The sequence below is a fragment of the Ceratotherium simum genome, chromosome 17 (assembly GCF_057802395.1).
Source record: "Ceratotherium simum simum isolate JZ-2026a chromosome 17, ASM5780239v1, whole genome shotgun sequence".
Taxonomy (NCBI): Eukaryota; Metazoa; Chordata; class Mammalia; order Perissodactyla; family Rhinocerotidae; genus Ceratotherium; species Ceratotherium simum.
In genome coordinates this window covers 35,930,105-35,950,436 of record NC_141916.1, presented here as the reverse complement: position 1 = coordinate 35,950,436, position 20,332 = coordinate 35,930,105, and the positions used below count along the sequence as shown (strand labels likewise).

The 20,332-nt window shown below is 39.5% G+C and overlaps 1 protein-coding gene across 2 annotated transcripts in view; it reads left to right on the top strand.

Annotated features, from left to right (window-relative positions):
* The window catches only part of SSPN (sarcospan), a 114,911-nt gene extending 94,899 nt beyond the window's left edge, over nt 1–20,012 (top strand). For both annotated transcript variants that reach the window (XM_087442659.1, XM_004435464.2), the window contains exons 2-3: nt 9,734–9,820; nt 15,713–20,012. In XM_087442659.1, the coding sequence (XP_087298785.1) occupies nt 9,764–9,820; nt 15,713–16,078 (423 nt within the window). In that variant the 5' untranslated portion in view covers nt 9,734–9,763 and the 3' untranslated portion in view covers nt 16,079–20,012. The remainder of the gene's footprint in view (nt 1–9,733; nt 9,821–15,712) is intronic.
* The last annotated feature ends 320 nt before the right edge of the window (nt 20,013–20,332 follow it).

Here is a 20,332-nt window from a genome sequence, read left to right as displayed (position 1 = left end):
CTTAGCAAAACTTGCTAGCTATAAAAAGTTGTTTCTAGCTATAGTTTTGTTTGTAGAGGAAAAGAAGCTACTACTTTGAGCTTCATTTAATGAAAACCAAGAAAAAACATTTTTTCAAAATTATAATTAGTGTTCTAGGTTTTAATACTCGTACATTAATGTCTCTAGTGTTTAGAGACAGATAGATTCCCCCCTCATTTTGATGTTCAATTCTGCCATAAGCTCTTTGGTTGATTTTGATTCTTTATATTTATTTATATGCCTGTCACTTTTGGGATTTCCCATTAATGTCTGTGCACTAAGTTTGGCTGAAACAATTTTGCTTTTTTAAAAAGAAAAAAGGAATATTAATTTTGGATCTGTTATAGACAGAAAATATTTTTAGCTTACCAGCAATTTTTTTCAGAAATTAAATGCTTGTCTTTGTAAAACCACAATAGTGTAATCAGAGAAATATATACAGCTCGGCATGGTTACTAAGATTGGCATTTCCTGGGTAGTAGATAATAAATAGGCTTGTAGCAGAAAGGAAAAGAAGCAGAAAAAAGAAGCTTTATAACTCTTAGGTGTTTGCAAACTATTTACATCAACATTATTAGAAAGATTTTTGAAAATAGGTCTTTGCTATGAAAGCAAAAGTAGCCCAAGTCACTAAATGAATGGATTCATTTATTTATTTGACCGATATGTATTGACTGCTTCATATGTGCTGGGTACTATACTAAGCCCTTTACATATTGTGTTTTACATAATGCTCACAGCAATTTATGAAGTGAGCATTGTTATCCTCCCACAGATGATGAAACTGAGGCTCGAAGAGGTTAACTTGTCCAAGGCCAAAAACTAGAAAGTGGTTGAGGTGGGTTTTGAACCCAGGTCTCTCAGATCCAGAGCTAAGATGTACTGCTTCAGTCTCTGTCTTTAGGTATGCGGCCCATTTTAATGTAAAACTTTATATAGTTACCCTGTGTTGCCCCTTCTCCTGGGGCGTGTATGTATATGTTATCTTTTATTGAGCCTGTGAGGTCTTAGATAACTTCGAGTGGATACATGCTGTTGAAATCACAGAACCAGCAAGGCTCTCATAAGAAACAACTGTGAGTCTACCATCTTTTTTTTAAGGGATTGCTGGCCATTACCAAATCATTTTTTATGGGGAACATATCACTTTAAGGACTCATTGTTTGTGTTTTTCTAAGTACTATATATCATGTTTGTGGGAAAAAGAAGCTATGACGATAAGTGCTGTGTTCTCCATAGCTCTTCTCAACAAATAACGTATTATTTATCTGCTTATTTATCTGTGTATGGTCTGCCTCTCCACTTTAAAGCATCAACCCTATCAAGGCAGCGATTTTTGTCTCTTCTGTTTACTGTGGTATCTCCAGAGTCCCAAAGAGTATCTGGCATGTGGTAGGCAGACAATGAATATTTGCGAAATGAACAGAATGAGATTATTTCTAAGATATGATAGAGGGCTACATTTACATATATTATTCATTTCACTCAGATTTCAGAGTAAATTATAATGGCACAGTTTGACATCATATGAGATGGGAAAAATAATACCTACTACAATTCTAGGCACATTATTTATGATCCCTAAAACAAATTATAAAGTATTATTTTCTCTGTTTTATACATGATGAGACTGATTGTCAAACACTGTGTCACCTCCCCCCAGCTTGGGCAGGTGTTTGGATCTCAAAGACAGTTCTTCACTCTGTGACTCAGGAGTGGGGCTTCATACCATTCAGCACAAGAGAGGAGCAAATGATGGAATGTTCCATTCAGCACAAGAGAGGAGCAAATGATGGAATGTTCTCCAAATCTCTGCAATTCTCACTTGACTTATGGTGCTGTCAAGATTCCGCCAGGGAGGCAGCCAGGCTCTGTACTCTGAGAGCTCTGTACTCTGTACTCTGTACTCTTAAGAGCTGGCCTCTGTACTCTGACAGGTACTAGTGTCAGCTCTGTACTTGTTATGTGACCTTGAGCGTACAACCTTTCTGAGCTTTAGTTTCCTCATCTATAAAATAGGACTAATAATAGCGACTACCTCATAGGACTTTTGTAAAGACCAAATAGGATAATTTACATAGAGTGCTTAGTTTATTACCTGACATATAAAACTGCTCAATATTAGTATTAAAATATCAAACCCTCTGGACTTGATAATTAGTTTTTCTTACGTGAATATAAAGATCATGCCTTGTGCTAATACAAAGTAGACTGTGTGATATTTGTAACCAAGACAATACATGTGTATCAATTCCCAACATGGTTAAGTTGGTAATACATTTATGAGCCCTTAAATATATTTGGTCTACTCTAGTAAACTTATAAGTGACTCTAATTGCAATAATAATGATGATATGAATCACTATAGTTATTCTCCAGCTGTGTTAGGATAATCCTAGGCACTTTATTTATATTGTCATTAATCCTTGGATTAAACATCAAAAGAAGGCATTATTGTCTCCATTTCATAGATAAGGAAACTGAGGCTAAGAAGAAATAAATAAATTATGTCCAAGATCATTTAGCTAGTAAAGTAATAGAGTCAAGAGTCAAACTCTAAAACCTACATTTATTTCATCATGCAGCAATGTCTCTTTACCTATACTTACAGCTCTATACTTCATTTTAACAGAACTGAATAAGCAGTTACCACTTGTTGAATGAACTGTTACTTGATGTTCCATGCTTTTGAGAGTTATTTTCACCTTTTTTCATCCAGTTAGGGGAAAGAGTATTTTTGAGTCTTTTTATCTTGCTTTTACCTAAAAATGTAATTAAAAAAATAATGAACGTGGGAAGGGGATGACTTCATAATTCTACTATATTGTACTATTTAACACCAGAAACTTACTGTCTTAAAAAAATAATACACAGCAGAAAAAAAAATACAGTTGATTCAGTGTCACTCACATTATAGGAAGGATGAAGGATTTTGATGAATGATCAGTAAGGGGGGATTTGTATGAGCGCCTATTGGCTGCTCATTCTCACACCTGGCCTAGACTAGTCAAATGACATTACCCATGGCAATTAATTTTCCTGTGGCTCAGTTCCTTTGCAAAGTGGGGATTAAATTGTAAATTTCTAAAGGGCAAAGACCATATCTTGTTCTTCTTCATTTTCCCAGTGCCTACCACAATGAAGGTTGTTCAGTTAAACTCAGTTGGAGAGTGATACCTAGATTGGGGGCCATGAATAGCAGGATCTCAAACATTACATTGTAAAATTCTCACTCCATGTCCACAAATTAGGAAATGAGCATTAGGATTTCTCCCTGGCTCTCTCTCTTGCATCTTTATACTGATTCTGTAGACTAGTTTCAGGGATTCCAAACAACTGATAAAGAGGAATGTGCCAAACTTTACTTGTTTGTAGTTATAAACTAATCCACTTGGTAACCAAATGCTTTTGTAAAAGAAGGGACTCCGAGGAGACAGAAAAGGTGGTAGAGGTGCAGGGGTGTGCTAGAGCATCTCTGATGGGCTTGTGAAAGCTGGCTGTGCACCTTCTTCTCAACTTTGTGCTCAGTGACTTCACATTGGTAGCTTGAAATCAGCCACAGTGGAAGTGTTTACACCATGGAAATTAGCAAATGCTACAAATAGCAGCCCTGGCCCCTGCAGCTGATTGTTAAACATGTACCAGCACATGACTGTAGAAGTGGTCCAATCTTGGAGGTGATTGCTTTGCTTTGGCTTGGAGTGGGAGTGAGCAGTGCCTGTCAACAGTAGCAGAGTACCACATCACACTGATGATTTAGAGATGCTGCCCAAACCACCAACCAGACACACTGGGGCTACAGGCTCTGGAATGAGGTCATATTTAAGTAGCAATAAAGACAAAGGATTTTTCTCCCCAATTTTAGAGACTCCTACATAGCAGAAACTAAGTTTCTTTACAGGGGAATCTATTGTCGCTACATCTCATTATGACTTATAATAAACAACTCTTCTATAGGAAACTCCACTAGTCAGTGTATCACTCTAGACCCTTAACCATTCAGATAAACCCGACGCCAGGCATCAGCATTTAGAAGACTATGTTTTTAGCTTAGACTGGTGGTCCTCAAAGTGTGGTCTCAGAAACAGCAGCATCAGCATTACTCAGGAATTTGTTAGAAATGCAAATTCTCAGTCTCCACCCCAGACCTATTGGATCAGAGATTCTGGGGATGGGGCCAGTTTTTACCAAGCCCTCCAAGTGATTCTGAACCACTGGCTTAGACTTTGTCTTACCATAAGGCAGTGGCAATGAGCATCCAGTAAAAATGCTTCAATTATGCTAAAATATTCTCTCCCATCCTTCTGAAATCTTGATCCAATAAACATCCTTTAATAGATCTTCATGAAATGTTCTTTTGTATATTGTTTAAATCTCTGGTACACTATGTGTTAATAAGCCATTCTGCTGAGTGAGACTGCATTCAGTTGCGAGATTGCAATATATTTATCATTTGTTGAAAATGATTTCTAATCTTCTACCTTAAATTCTATTAAATAGATGAAAATCCATAGAAATTCTCTTAAGAAATATCCAGAGAAACATTTACAGTTCTGTTGCATCTCTTCTTGATCAATTTGCTGTCTAAACATGAGAAGAAAGTTCATCTTGTTACTATATTGACTGAATTAAAGCAATTTAAATACAAAGGTGAAAGTTAACTTGCAGAAATAGAGTCACATTTCAGGTACACAGATGAAAGGGGGGATAGAAGGAGGAGAGAAACCTTGAAAGACATTTGACAGGGGAAGGTTGTATTCCCCAGATAGCCCTGTCAACCAGCTCTGTTGACAACAAAAAGAAGAAAACAAATAAACTGGAGGTTGTGTGAATGTCGCAAGACCAGAATATAAATACATACAAAGAGAGAAGTAAATATCAATAATTCACATTTTCACAAAATATTTTAGGCTGATACCTTCTCGCTATACCAAAATGAAAAGGGAAAAAATAATATGTAGGTAAATCTCCAAGACACTGGTCCAGCATTCACCTTTTATTCGTAATGCCAACCCTCAAAAGGCACCACTGTAGGTACTATAGGCTGAATAACAAAAACAAAGACAAAGTGTGACAAGACTCAGGACTCATACATCTAGAAATGGATTTAACATTCAGAGGACATTTCAACTCTGTTTAACTCTTTAACTCACAAGAGAGAATGCAGTATTTAAGCAGACAAAGAATATCTTTAGATAGAATGTAGAATTTGGGGCTTAGGTTTTCTCTTTATGCTTAACAAATTGTAGAAACACACATCCAAAAATAGGTTAAAAATGATGGTAGTTGTCTTTTTCTTTTTTCCATTAAAAAGATTATTTCAAGCTTTTCCTATCAACATAATTATCCATCCAAACATGAATTAAGTCTTAACAAGCTCTTAAAGGCTAGCTGCTAGTTGTCCCAACGCCACTCGGTTCTTATGTGGCTTTGTGCTCAGTGACACCACTGTCCGCCCCAGGCCTGGGTGTCTGGTCCAACAAGCGCCTTCTTGAAAACTTTACATAACTGCCTTTTTCCTGTTCCACGGGCCTCACCTCACCATATCTAATGGAAGCTCTGGCCCAGAATCCAGGAATGTTGTTCCAGATAGGCCTGGCGGGTCTCACTGCTCATTAACATGAGCTCCCCCTTCCCTGCCTGAGAAGCCAGAACACCCTGTCTTCCTGGCGCGTCCACGTCCTGCCAGCTCAGGAAACAAGACCCTTAGTCTGGCATGAGAAATCTAGTTTCCTCCCCATGGCCATAAAGCCTTCAGTTTTAAGTATTTAATAAATACTACTCTTCTAGAAGGTGCTTACACTCAACACCAATAAACTCTCTGATAAAGAAGTATTGTTCTAACATGCAAAGCTGTAGGCAAGAAAATGAAGTCCCCCTCCTAGAGCCTATCGAGCCTATCAGAAGACCAAGAAATTAAAATATGTTGAATTGATTCAGGCTTTATAGCAAATACCCTATACAAGGACCTAGAAGTGAAACTTTCAAAAATCCAAAAGGATGATCAGTTTCATAATATTTAGACATATCATGATGTATAACCAAAATTATAAGAAGTGTATTTTAGATGCTTTCTGTTCAAAAGATTCAAAGGTTCTTCATAGCTGGGTAACTTCCTTCGCCCTCTTCTGTTTTCACAGACTCTCTCTGGATGGTCCAGTGTTTCCAATGGTTTCAATTGCTTCACATATGCTAATGACTAACAAGTGCTTATCTCCAGCCCAGACCTCTTTCCTGAGTTCTGGGTCCGTGTGGCTGAACTTTGAGTCCATGTGGGCATCATCATTTTCCATTCCCATTCTGCTCTTCCTCTTGTATCTTGGGTCTCATTAAATGTCGACATCATCCACATGGCAGCTCAAGTCAGGTAGCTGAGCACCTTGCTGACCCCTCCCTCTCCTTCAGCCCTCACATCCAGTCAGTCCATAGAGCCTATAGATTCCGCTGCTTTCCGTCATTCAAACACACTGACTCTCTATCCTTACTGCTCCCTGAGCTCAGGCACTCACCATTTCTCCACAGATGAAGAACAGCCTCCTAGCTGGTCTTCCCTTCCCAATCCATTCTTCACAGCCAGAAGGACCCTTCTAAAAGGCAAGGTTGATCACACCATTCCCCTGCTTCAAATGGCCTAGACTGAAATAAAAGTCCTTTGTGACCTACTTGCTGTCCACCTCTGCAAGCACATTTTTGGGCCTTTTCTTCTCTCATCCTCTGCGCTGGAGCTATAGGAGTCCTCACATGTTTACTCTGCATTTCTCCATGCTCTTGTACCTACTAGTACTCTCTCTACTCTTCCTCACATCCTTCTCCTAGCTAATTTCTGCTTATCCTTCAAAACCAACGTTCCTCCAGGAAGTTTCCCCAAGTTGCCTTTGGGTTAATCACCCCTTCTGTATGTTACAGCAGATGTGGTGCTAGTACTTATATGGTATTGTAACTTCACTCTCCTCTCTTTCCCCACTGGACTGAGAGCTCCATGAAGGCTAAGACTCTGTATTTTCACTTCTCAATTCCCAGAGCTTTGCACAGGGTCTGGCTATTGTATGTCTTCAAAAAATTTCTGTTGATTGACTAAATGAAATGCTCTAGAATGAGGTCATATGTACCTGTGCAACCTTTTGCTGGAAACCAGGCTAAATGAAAGCTACAAATAAGTACATACTACTGAAGTGGGAAAATTTGTTCAAGCAAGGCAAAGAGTCAGATTTTTAAGATTCTGGTCAGTTAGGCCTGATTATTGGAATGTGTCTCTCATAAAGACACAGAAGAAAGTCTTGGCCATTGCTAACTTCAGCACAGCAGCCTCTAGGGACAAAGACATTTATGTGGGAGACAACCCAACCCTGTGCAACTGCAGACAGACACTAACAAGGGAGAACAGGCACGTGCTTAGGGATTTAACAATCCCCAGAGAAGCAGGTTTAGAAGCTTCCATCTGGTTTCTTGCCAATAAACAAAAAAGGAGGTCTTTCTTCCATTGTTTCAGTTCTTTAAAGAATTTATAGACACAGTAAGCCCCTACAGGCCCTATCAAAATTATACCTCGATTAGATATTTTTAAAAAATGAGCTTTGAGAAAAAAAATTTCTTTGAGAAAGAAATTCATCCCTGACTTGGAAATGTCAGCCACATTGTGAGCTACACAAATGACTTCAGGATCATTACTTCTGCATCTGCCAGTCCCTCTGCTGAAAAGCTGCCTCCCTGGGTCCTCCCTGCTTTGTTTCCTACCCAGACCTCTCCAGTCCATGCCATGCTCACATGTTTTAATGCTGTGTCTCTCCACTGGGAATATTATCTATTGCTATTAAACCAAGCAGCCAGTCCTAATGAGGAAAACCCTACAAACAGCCTGTACTAAAAGAAGGCTTGGCTTTTGGTTTCATGGCCTGGTAGAAACCTGAACAATCCTCAACTTGGGAACCCATGAAGGCACAAGCAACGTATTGACTTGATGATCAAGCAGAGACTAGGATAGAGGTGTTACCTTAAAGTGATCTGTTGGCTTTGTAAGTAAACAACTCTCCTGCCCTCTCAGGGATTGTTGATGGTTTGAAGCTGGCCCTAGGGGTAGGAATATGAATATTACCAAACCAGTCATTTCATGACTTGCTAGGTGACTCTCAGCCACCCTTCCAACATCTGTCTCTAGGAAAACTGTGCTTATCAGAAAACACACTTCTGTTGCTTATATTTTGTATTCTAAAGTAGAACTTAGAGCCAGCCCTGGTGGTCTAGTGGTTAAGATTCACAGTTCTCACCCCGACAGTTAGTTCCCAGTCGTGGAACCACACCACCTATCTGTCAGTTGTCGTACTGTGGCAGCAGCTTACATAGAACTAGAACAACTTACAACTAGGTTACACAACTAGGCACTGAAGCTTTAAAAATAAATAAATAAAGGAGAACTTAGCAGCATTTTAAGGTTTCCAAAATTGAGTGTGAATGGATATGATTCGAATGGAAACTCTAAATCACAGTTTAAAAAACTCCAGTGCACTAAAAAGAAAGTCCAGTTTAACTAACCAATTGAGTATCTTTCCTCTCGAAGTTGCCATTCCTTCTGCCAGCCTTCTTTCAGTCAGGCACAACCCCTCTCCTTCCATCATTGACACTCAAGAACTTGGAGATCACTCTCTATTTCTCCCTCTTCAGCGTCCTCCCAACAGTCATGCAATAGCCAGGATGCAAAGATTTGCTTTTACTACACCTTACCCCTGCGCCTCTTTCTCTGACTTAGCCTGTCACCATCTGACCTCTGGCCCACCTGATATATTAACCTTGCTTAGATCAGTAAAATAGTATCCTGATGTTCTCACTGCCAGCCCACCCGACACCACTGTTCATTTTCCTGAAACGTGTCTTGAATCATGTCATTCTCCTGCTCAAAAATTTTCAAGGGAGCCCCATTCTAAATCAATGCTACAACCCCAGGTTTTCAACCTACCTTTTCTGCTCTATATTTTGTTATTTCAACTACGGGTACATATTTGCTCTTCTTTCCACACAATTTGTGCAGTCCAGCCTCTGTGCTGTCGCTCATGCTCTTTCACCCAAGCTACATGGTTTCAGTGCTGGTTCCATTACTGACCAGCTTTGTGCTTCTGTTTCCTCATTTATCATGTGAGGATTATAATAGCACCTACTTCATAGGGTTTTGTGATGATTGCAGGAGGAAATCCATGCAAAGACCTTAGAAGAGCCCCAGAACAAAGTATTCAGTAAATATTAGTGATCATTATTGTCATCATCCCTTTCAAAGAGCATTTCAAATCCAGCTCTTTAGTGATGCCTTTTTTAATTGCCCAATTCAATGTTATTTCTTCCTCTTTTTGTACTTCTCTGAATAGCATTTGACATATAATGCCCTGCCTTAGAATAGTGCAGACACTTATCATGGCCTGTACTGGGCTGTACACTTGCTGAGGTTGGGGAAATCTTATTCATCATTGAATACTCTGAAGAACCTTGTAGAGCTCCTGGCATATCAAAAGGACTTAATAAATACTGGCGAAATTGAAATAAAATGATTTTACTATTTTTAGAACTCTGTTCCACAAGGTGAGGGAAAAAAGAGCACATAAAGATAAGTAAATGAAATGAATACCTTGATAACAAGGATGTTACTGGTGAAAAACACTGAGATTGATGTCATTAGAATGCACGACTTGCCCTGATAACATCCTTTCGTCCCTGTTCTCCATTGCAGGTTTGCTTAGTGGCCTATCTTGGTTTGTTTATGCTTTGTGTCTCATATCAAGTTGACGAACGGACATGTATCCAGTTTGCTATGAAAGTAAGTTGTCATTTTTCTTTCTCTCTTATCGTCGCATAGAAACACAGTACAGAATAAAGGAGGGCTTTTTAATGGGCTGCATATCTGATTATTCTAGAAGTTGCATTTTTAGGCTGGCCAAAAAATGTTTTAGAAAGGCATTCATCCAGACCCCAAAGGTAATGCTGCTTTTTTTTTAAGTCTTAAGTTCTATGAACTGGGTTGGCATGGATCATATGAAATCTGTCCTTCAGTGCCCTTAAAAGGAATATTGAAAATTCATCAGTTCAACAAAACACTTGGCCAGGGAAAAGGTGTTTCTGTCAGTGCCCACTTCCATATCTTGGGGGTTTTTTAGAATATTTTATTTTAACAATGAAGCAGTCTAAGTGCATTTCCTCTTGTAGGTGGGATCACTGGGACAGAAAAAGAACATTGGGTGCATCCAAATTATGTGTGCCAAGAGTCTGAGGGCAAAGGGTGTGGGTTGGGATCCGCATGGTTTGGCAAGTGTGTGCGTCTTCCATGTGCACGTATTTTTTTCTCTGTTAGAGACAAGCGCGTTTGGTTGGAGCCAATTCAAGTGCACAGCATTTTCACTGCCCAGTAGAATCTACTCCAAAGGGAAACACAGACACACCCTTTCAGAGTTTAGGGAGATAAACATCCAACTCAGCAATCAGAGCTACTGGAAATCAAATTCCTACATTTTCTTTTAACTACTGTAGCAGAGAACAAAAAAGCTTTCTGTAATGTTGGATTTTTTTTGGTATACTCACATTGTTTACTTTTCTTCCACAAGAAAACACATAAAAACTGGATACTCCCTTGTTCACTAAAACAAGAAAGCATAAGGCATAAGAGTAAGTTGACCATATTATTTGGAAATCATGAAGATGCATAAAATAAGATAATATATTCTAGTATAATTGAAGCTGTTGACATAAAAAAGCAATGTGCTGATATATATATATTTTTTAAATCATGTTGTAAAAGAGTATTTAATGAAAGTAAAATATTCTCATTATTTTAACTAGCAAAAAAAGCTGGCTACACAAAATGTATGATATGATCCTACAGAAGAAAATACAGCTCTTACGTGCATAGAAAAAATAGTTATCTGTGAATCGTGGGGTTATAGCTGCATTTTGTAGTTTTTTCTCTAATTTTGAAACATTATCCATAATTAGACATAACTTTCTAATTAAAAATATTAATGGATGCTATTTTTAAACAAATGATGGAGTTAGAATTTTGGTGGATATACCTACATTTGGAAATTTTACTTTTTCTGTCTGAGGGTGTTCCTTAAAAGAAGGCCAGATAGAGCAGACATCAGACCATGTTGACTCTTTTTGTAGAGGTCTGACTAAACAGCAAGGCTTGGTGATGATTAAAAAAAAAAAATTTAAAAAGCTAGAAAGCCTAATGGAAAATGGCCTGTTAAATTACAGGAACTTCATTCACCAGGTAAAAAATGCTCTAAATTGGATTCATCAATGTATATGAAATGCCCTCATTTCCCCCCAAGATGGTCTCAAGAAAGAGCAGAGGCAAAAGCGTCAGCTTCACAGAGGCCCCCAAGCCGTCTCAATATCTGCACTTAAAATAAGGAGCAAGTGCAAAAAAAAAAAAGTCACTGCCAATGTCAGCCAGGTTGAGAGTTCTCCACTAGGAAGATCTCATTAACTGTCTCTTTTTCCCAGCTGTGACAGACATTGACAAATACGAGGCACTTTTCTCTCCTCCTGAACGTGACCTATATAGTGATGCTTGCTGCCAGCTTTCTAAGATGCCCGCTGTATTATCTTCAGGTCAAAAATGAGCTTCAGTCAATCTCCAGGTTTTCCAAAGGCACAACAGGTCACAGCAGACTCCCCTTGTGCTTCTCACACCATTTTGGGGAGAAGGAATGAAATGCACCTTCTTGTGGTGTGTCTCACTAGCATAAACACATTTTAGTGCCCCGGTACTGATACCCTGGCCTAAGCTTTGTTTGACAATTTATTTCCTCCTGTTGACTGCCCAGGGAGCCAGGGCAAGCAATCAGATGGTGATGACCGTGTCTCCTTGTAGCCTGCACACACACTCCCTCCCTTTTTTCTTAGAGACAATAGCCAGATAGCTACGGGGGCTTGTCTTTCCATCTCAGGCTAGCATAGTCTTCTGCGGAGGCCCTTTGGTAGGCCCTCCAGGCCACCAGCGCGTTCCTTCTTTTTCCCTGGGCTCTGCTTCTGGGCTTGGGGGGCCATTCGGCCTCCTGCCTTTCCCTGTGGCCCTCCTGCCTCGGGGCTCACCTTGATGATTTTCAGAAGCGTGTCCGGTTCACGTGCTGGCAGAAGCACTCCAGGGCACATTCCCCATGAGAGCATTTAAGGCGCAATTGCCTCGTGCCCTCATCCAGGAGGCCCCTGGGCTGCTGCTGCCGCCTCCCCCTGCACGGCGTGCTGCAGAGAGGCCTTACCGTTCCTGCCACCGGGGACGGTAATTAAATCGAAGCCGAACCGCCCTCCTCCCGAAGTCACCGAAGGTTGAAGCTGCAACCGGGTACCAGTTAGAGGCAGCGAGCGAGCGGAGCCGCGCCCGGGCGCTGCTGTTACATGAGCGCGGGGGCCACCGCGCCGCTGCCCGCCCGCTGCCCAGCGCCACACACGGGCTGACACGGGCGAGACAAATGCCTCCCGAGCCGGGCTTTTATCAAGATATATTTGCTCGCCTTCCCAAGGTCATCGTAAACTCTTTCACTGATAGTTTATTCGCGCCGTGTAGGTAAAACAAACCACTTGATTTTAAATTACAGATTCTAACCCAGAAGCTTGTTGCTGTCACATGAGTTAAAAGCCGTGAAGGAAAAATGCTACAACGCTGCAGATGTAGCCCACAGGCTTTGGGGGATCAAGTATATGTTTATGTCTTAAAATGGGTAAGAAACTTGATTCTGTGGCTCACTCCTGTTTACTTGGCCTGATGCTTTCATGGAGGGGGAGAAGCAGAATCACAGTGTGTGAGATATGCGCCAGTGAAAATGGATTCGTATTCAAAGGAGCTAAGGGGCATGGCTTTTGTTTGTGCTCTCGCTGGCTTCTAGAATATTTAAGATGCTCAATTAAAACTGAGCAATCACTGTGTTTGTGTAAATGTTTATATCCCTTCTACAAGCCAAGAATGCATTGTTACTCCCACATGACAGAGAATAAGACAAAGCCAGTAGAGTTGATAACCTAAGAGTCCTGAGAACTGGCAGCTCTTTCCATCTCTACTAATTTGTTTATTTATTTCAGAAATACTTAAATAGTGCTACCATGTACCAGGCACTGTTCTAAGTCCTTTACAGATATCAACTCTTTTGATTCTTATAATAATCCTATGAAGTAGGTGCTATTATGAACATCATTCCAAGTTTGCGGATGAAGAAACAGAGGTACACATGGGATTGATTAATTTGCCCTAGGTCCATAGCTAACGAGGGGAGAAACAGGGTTCGAACTCAGGCAGTCTGGCTCCCTGGTCCATGTTCCTAAACATCACCCAGTACTGCTATACACTTGTTAAAGGGTCTTGGGCAAATCTTTTGATCTCTGTGACAAAAGTTCATGTTTTAAAAATCGACAAAATTCTCATTTCAGCAAATGGATTTTTGTGATAGAGAGAATAATGCTTTTTGCCACTATTTGAATTATTTAAAGATTGAGAATGAAGGATTATCATCATTGCTTCAAGATATGTTAAAGAAATCTGCTATCTAAGGATGTGTGGGTGTGTGTGTTGGAGGTAGGAGGGTTATTACAAGACCTCCTCAGTTCCGTCCATTGATGGCAATAAAATGTGTAGAGAAAACTTCACTGGAGCCATTGTACTAAGCAGATGACTCTCAGGTGGAAAATTATCCCTTTAATTTGAGCCTTCCCTGCTGGTAAAGTCACCAATGTATCCATGTTCCCAGAGCAAATAGTTCCCAGTTCCACGCTGCCTGCACTGGCTGTGAAGCCAACAATGGGCACACAAGAACAACACAGACAGCACAATTTAATTTGGCTCTTGGCATCGAGAGTTTGAAGTCAATTGTCAAGCCTGAATATTTCAGAACAACCCAGAATATTTCAAATATTCTGCCCCAATGGCCCCACAAAATAAGACCATACTTTTTAACCTAAACACTACAGTTTTTGCAGAAAATATAGCCACTGAAAATTTGGGGGACAGGACCAAGGTGATGCGTTCAATATCACAAATTAAATATTTCCTTTTTAAATTTTATAATGGTGCCACTTTATCTGGTTCCCTTCCTCCCAGGGAGACTAAACATGTTGAGTATAAGTTATTCTTGTTTTATCCCTGAGATATAGGATGTTTCAATAGACTGTTTCACAGATGAAGAAACTTGGGTAATATTTGACAATCTTTCAAATTATTTGAAAATGAAAAATAGTGTATGTGTTGAAGATATCTTTGATGAGAAGATCCTAGGAATCCATTCATTCCTTTGTTGTCTGGCCATATTAAAACAAAATGGCTTTAACCAGTTCCACTCTCTTCCTGTTAAGCTTGGTTAAGCTTCCAAGCAAACCAGACACATGCTTACAGCACCAGGGCGCGTGCACACATACACACGCACACTCATGAAAGAAAAAAAATTTTTAGGTATTCTATGTTTAAGACTTGAAAACACTTGAAATTGTCACTGTGTGGAAAATCACTCATTTGGAGGACTTTTGTACATATATTTTATAATCTTGTATATATGTTTTTATTTTGATTTACGTGTGGTTGGAGGTGGGGAGAGGGCATCTTTTCAGAGCTACTTTAATCTGAACCTGGACGTGATGGGAACTAATCTTACTTTGGGGAATTCACATTCACCAGAACTGCTCTAGAAGCAACTTTTGACTATGGTAATATAAATCTTGCACTAAGAACTGGGTTCAGTATACCAGTCCCAACAGCTGGGGACTCTCTTCCTTATCTAGACCCTCAGAAGGCAGGGCCATTGAGAGAAACATTTCTGATAGATGAGCCCAATCACGAGAACATTTCTTGTTCTGTAAAATGTTTTGTATTGTGGCCATGTCAACAAGCATTCACAATTTTTAATCAAAATATTTCGAGTGTAGGCTAAATGTCTGAATCATTCAGGGATTTCCACAGTTCTTTAGCAGCAAAATTAGAACTTTAACCAGACTTTTCCATTCGAAGGCTAACATGTAGGCCAACAGTGTTCAGAACCTTGGTGGCTGAGGAACCATTTAGAGTTTATTTTCATGCTCAAGAACTACATGGTCATAGTTGGATTTGGGATAAGACTTGTAGGTGATGAAGTGGACACCAAGTCACCTACCTTTTGGAACCATATTTTTCTTCTCCCAGCAACCTCTTACTGGGGATCCTGGCATTCCTGGACACAGTTTGGCAAGCACTACATTGAACATAGCCTTTTTATTAACTCATGTTGCTAGTTGACCAATCACTGCCAGTTTTGGCCAACACAGTGTTCACATTGCAGAAACTTTGTTCTTTACTTCCTAGTCTTGTTTCAATTTTTATATCAGCAGTTCTTGAGGACAAAATAAGGACAGCATGCCGTTCATGGCTGGCTCTCTCATTTGGGATTCATCTAAGCTGCTTGCTACCTCCATATACAAGCATCCCACCATCGAGCTAATATTGTTGGCTCATTTCATGGAAAGCGCCCAAGATCTGTATGGCAAGTGAAAATATGAATAGGGTTTAAGGATTGCTCACTAACAAGTCAACAGGGAGCCATTTCCATGTCTTGGGTACTATGTTTCTGATGAGACAGTCCCTCCATCAGGGAACTTCCTGGGAGAGAAGAAAAACAGCTTTTATTAATTAGCCATGTCACTAGCCATCCAACGTTCTTTGTAACCGGCAAAGTTTTCTTCTGTTTTCTTGCAGCTGTTGTACTTTTTGCTGAGCGCTCTCGGCTTGACGGTCTGCGTGCTGGCTGTCGCGTTTGCTGCCCACCACTATTCACAGCTCACACAGTTTACCTGTGAAACCGCACTCGACGCCTGCCAGTGCAAACTGCCCTCCTCGGAGCCACTCAGCAGGACCTTTGTGTACCGGGATGTGACTGACTGTACCAGCGTCACTGGCACTTTCAAACTGTTCTTACTCATCCAGATGATTCTTAACTTGGTCTGCAGCCTTGTGTGCTTGTTGGCCTGCTTTGTGATGTGGAAACACAGGTACCAGGTCTTTTATGTGGGTGACAGGATATGCTCCATAACAACTTCCGAAGGCCAGCAGCAAACAGTCTAACATTCTTGCTCAAAGATGGGGGAGAAAACAGCTCACTAACTAGCTGAGGTTAAAAAAAAAGAGAGAGAGAAAGAAAAGGAAGAAAGAAAAAGAAACTTTTGGCAATAATTAATATTCACCATTCTAAATGAATATTTTTATATTTTTCGGGAGTGAAAGAGCATTTCTTCAGGTTTCTATAGTATTTTTAAAAATTCTTATGGGAAAGATAAAATCCAAGTTGACTTTGAGATATTCAAAGAACACTGAACAGGGAAAGAATGGCATGTATCTGTCTTTACAGTCTGTAGTTTATTCCTAATACTCATTTTATTCATTACTTATATAATCTTCTTTCCTCTTAGTCCAATTTGATGGTGTGAATTTGTGTTTCAGGCCCACTTGCTAAATTTTGTAGAGTCTTTTCCAGGCCTTCCCACTTCCCACCATTATCCTCACTATGTCTTGGAGAATGGTTGAACGGCCAAGTTGACTCTTATTTTCCCTGGTAGAGTTGTCTTTAAGGCATGAAAAAGCTTAAAGGAGCAGAGTAGAAAAGGAAGAGACTTGGCAAAAGCCTAAATAATTATCAACACCTGGGCTAGGGGGGACTTCTCAGCTCCCTTCGTTTGGCTCTGTAAATAGATCACTTAATGCTTTGGATCTTTGCTTCTCAAATAATTGAAAGTTGGTGGTGGTTGTATTCATAATGGGGTAGAAGGTTTAAAAATAATTACATTATGCTTCTATTCTATCATCTAAAACAAATCATTAAGACTAATTTCTAGCTAATTGTTAATTATAATTATGCTCAGAAGTCTATTTAATGAGCTCTGGCTGTACTTATGTAGCACTGTCGGTATTAGGAGAAATTACTCTCACAAAAGAGGAGGCTTAAAGATTCTTTCTTCTGAAAGCCAAGCTTTACAAGGGAGAAAAAAATATATTTTTTATTAATAGCTCAGGTTAATAATACTCATTTAAATGAAAACAAGAGCATTTGTAATGGGAAATGTTTATACAAATAGCACATTTGTGATATGTTGTAAAGTATCTCTCTTGGCAGCTAAGTACTTTTGAGGAACATTGGGTAATGCTGATGTCTTCCATTCATGAAACTGTATCTGATACATAATCCTATTATTGATTTGTATTCACAGTCAACCTAGAGACTTAAACTAATGTTTTGAAGTCCTTATTCGAGCATATGCCCATTGACTTGGGTATATGCTTGGAGGGTAGTTTTTGTTTTGTTTTTAAGTGACTGTGACTTTAAAAAGCACAAATACCCTATGGTGGGAGTCTTTTCTCTCTTATTATTATTATTATTAAATTTTGAACAATACCAATGTTTTAACGAAGGAGCTCAGAATGCAAATTCGTGCAGCATAAATGTTATCAAGAACTTTCTGGGGGCTAGCCCGGTGGCGCAAGCGGTTGTGTGTGCACACTCCGCTTCGGCGGCCTGGGGTTCGCAGGTTCCGATTCTTGGCGCACACTGGCGCACTGCTTGTCAAGCCATGCTGTGGCGGCGTCCCATATAAAGTAGAGGAAGATGGGCACAGATGTTAGCTCAGGGCCAATCTTCCTTAGCAAAAAAAGAGGAGGATTGGCATCGGATGTTAGCTCAGGGCTGATCTTCCTCACAAAAAAAAAAAAAAACACAAAAAACCTTTCTCTATTAGTATGCTCTGTTGAAAGCAGAAATTCAAGATAACAATTGAGCTCAATTTGCCTCTCCACATTGCCTATTGATATACTTTACTAATCACAAAATTCTACCCTAAAAGAAAAACATTTTCTTATTTGCCTCAGAAGATAGATAAATAATTCCATTGATTGTGATAATAGTGTCAATTTCTCCACAATATAAATAGCCAGGTAAAAAGGAAAATGCTAAGTCAGTTAGTTGGAGGATTGTAAATATCTTTTATGTCCTCCAGATAAAACACCTGACTAACAGATGTGAAAACCTTTTTATGTATTGACTTGCTTTAAAAATGTCCTTCCTACACATTGGCTCAGGCCAAGAAGGCACATTGGAATACTTAGTGGATAAGATTCTGGAGCAGAGTTTTGATCACACACAAAAATTGCATTGACAGGACATCAAGCATCCTGATGATGGCCTGAAAAATACTTTGTGCCCTGTTAAAAAAAATCCCAATAACTGAATCCATTTTGATTTTGACAGTTTCCTACATAAAGAAGAAAATGACTGAGAATCTGAAAGGTTGTGGGCTGTTCTTTAAAGAGTGAGAAACTAGTGCTTTAATGCTAATTACTATGAATCAGGTGCCACTGGAAGCACACGCTGAATACCTTTAACAACTTTTTATAGCAAACACTACAGATTTTTATATTAGAAGATTAAAATTCTACACATCACTAAGGTGCTCTATGCTTTACAAGCAATTCACAGGGTATTTCAAATGGTAGAATAACTTTAGCTTATGTGCTTCCTTTTTTTAAATAATTCAACCAGTAAGAATGGACATGGTGATAAGCTTGTTAATATCAGGAGCTGTATATATAGGGGATTTTGCTATTGTGTAATTGAATCATTCTTAAATCCCCAAAGAAAGAAAAAAATCATAAGTGAAAGAAGTAAAAAAAAAAAGAAAAAAAAGGAAAGAAACAAAGGGAAGATTCCTGTTCTGCAAACTCACTGTGTATTGATACACATAAGAATTGTGTTGCATGAATAACAAACTGCTTTGGGCTGGATTTGAAGTATTTTGAGTTTGTGTTTTGCAAATATTGAAGTTACAGTAACGGCAACAGAAAAGGAACAGACACACAGCTTTACACTTAGCAAAATGTTACATTTTAAATCTGACAAGGAGCCAAGATGGTGACTGTCTCTTCTAAACCATAAAGCAGTCAGATTTGCGCAATCCGCCTCCTCTTCCACCTCCTTCAGGAGAATTAAATGAATCAAGACTTTGGAAAGAGGGGGAACAGCCGGGACTTGGCGGTACTTGAAATAGGAGGAATACAGCAGCCTAAATGTACAGACTTTGTAACCAAGCCCACTCGATCGGTCTGTGCCTTCACATGACCACCATCTGTGCCTCCCTGGCTCCATCCAAACTTGTGTAGGCAGCTCGTTGGAGCCATGCCTAAAAATATAGCTACACCAGGCCCTAGAAACTGTAGTCAAGTAACAGGCCTAACTTTTTTCCCTCTTTGGATTAAAAGTCTGTATGATCTCTTTTGAGGGGTTTCCAGCTGCACACGTTAGTGTGTTGTTCTGACAGCGAGAGCCCATTATATGTGTGTTTTCTGTTTGTGTCCAGCACATCAGAATCTTCTTTTAATGTTCTTGTACTTCCCCTCTTGCATGCAGTATATCTGGAATATGTTTATAGATTTTTAACAAAGGGTGTGGTAGAGGGTCTACAAGGGAGCTTCTGAGGGACAACGGTGGAGTGTTATTTAAAGATCATCAGAAAGGAATTCTCAAGATGCCCTGAAAAACCAATCATATCCTATCATGAAGCAAACGTTTATATTTTCTAGTGATTGTCTCTGAACTATTGCTATGTAGCCATCAATTTCTGTTAAGTCATGCTGGCTCTCAGTTCTCACTATACTCAAAGAACTCTATCATGTTTTTAGATGTACACTGTATATTTGGGATAGTGTTAAAAAGAGCTGATGGCCAAATATATTGATTCACGGTGGAAACATTTGTTTGGATGAAGGCTCGGTAGTTCAGCCTGTGAAATGAGTACTTTGATTCATTTTTTCTGATTTTCTAGTACTTTATTATCTCGAATGAGTATCCCCTTCAAAAATATTGGTCTGTACTTTGGTGTTGCGATTTCATTCTTCTGGCATTGATGATACAGTGAATAGAGAACAAAGTGTTTCCTCCATGATCGAGGTGGTTATTTTTATAGGGGATGTGTATAACGCAGATTTTCTTTGTTAATAAAATTCCTATAATCTCTGAAAACACTGTGTTTGGATGTGCTTTAAAGTGATGGTGCATTGCACATGGACTGGTATACATATAATATCTCAGATTAGTGTTTAATTCAAAAATCTGGTTGTGGAATAGACGAGAGCTAATTTTCATGTTGGTGCTAGTCAGTTCCAGGGACTGTCTCTATGTTGGTGACCTGCACCCATTGTAGGATTCAAGGTTGTAAATGCTCCCCAGGCAAAGAGAGCCTGAGCTGGAAAAAATCTTGCGAAAAGTACTTGGAATGCTGATTCTTAATTTGTATCTATTAATGTCAAGGAAAGCTTGGCCTGAAGAATGGGACA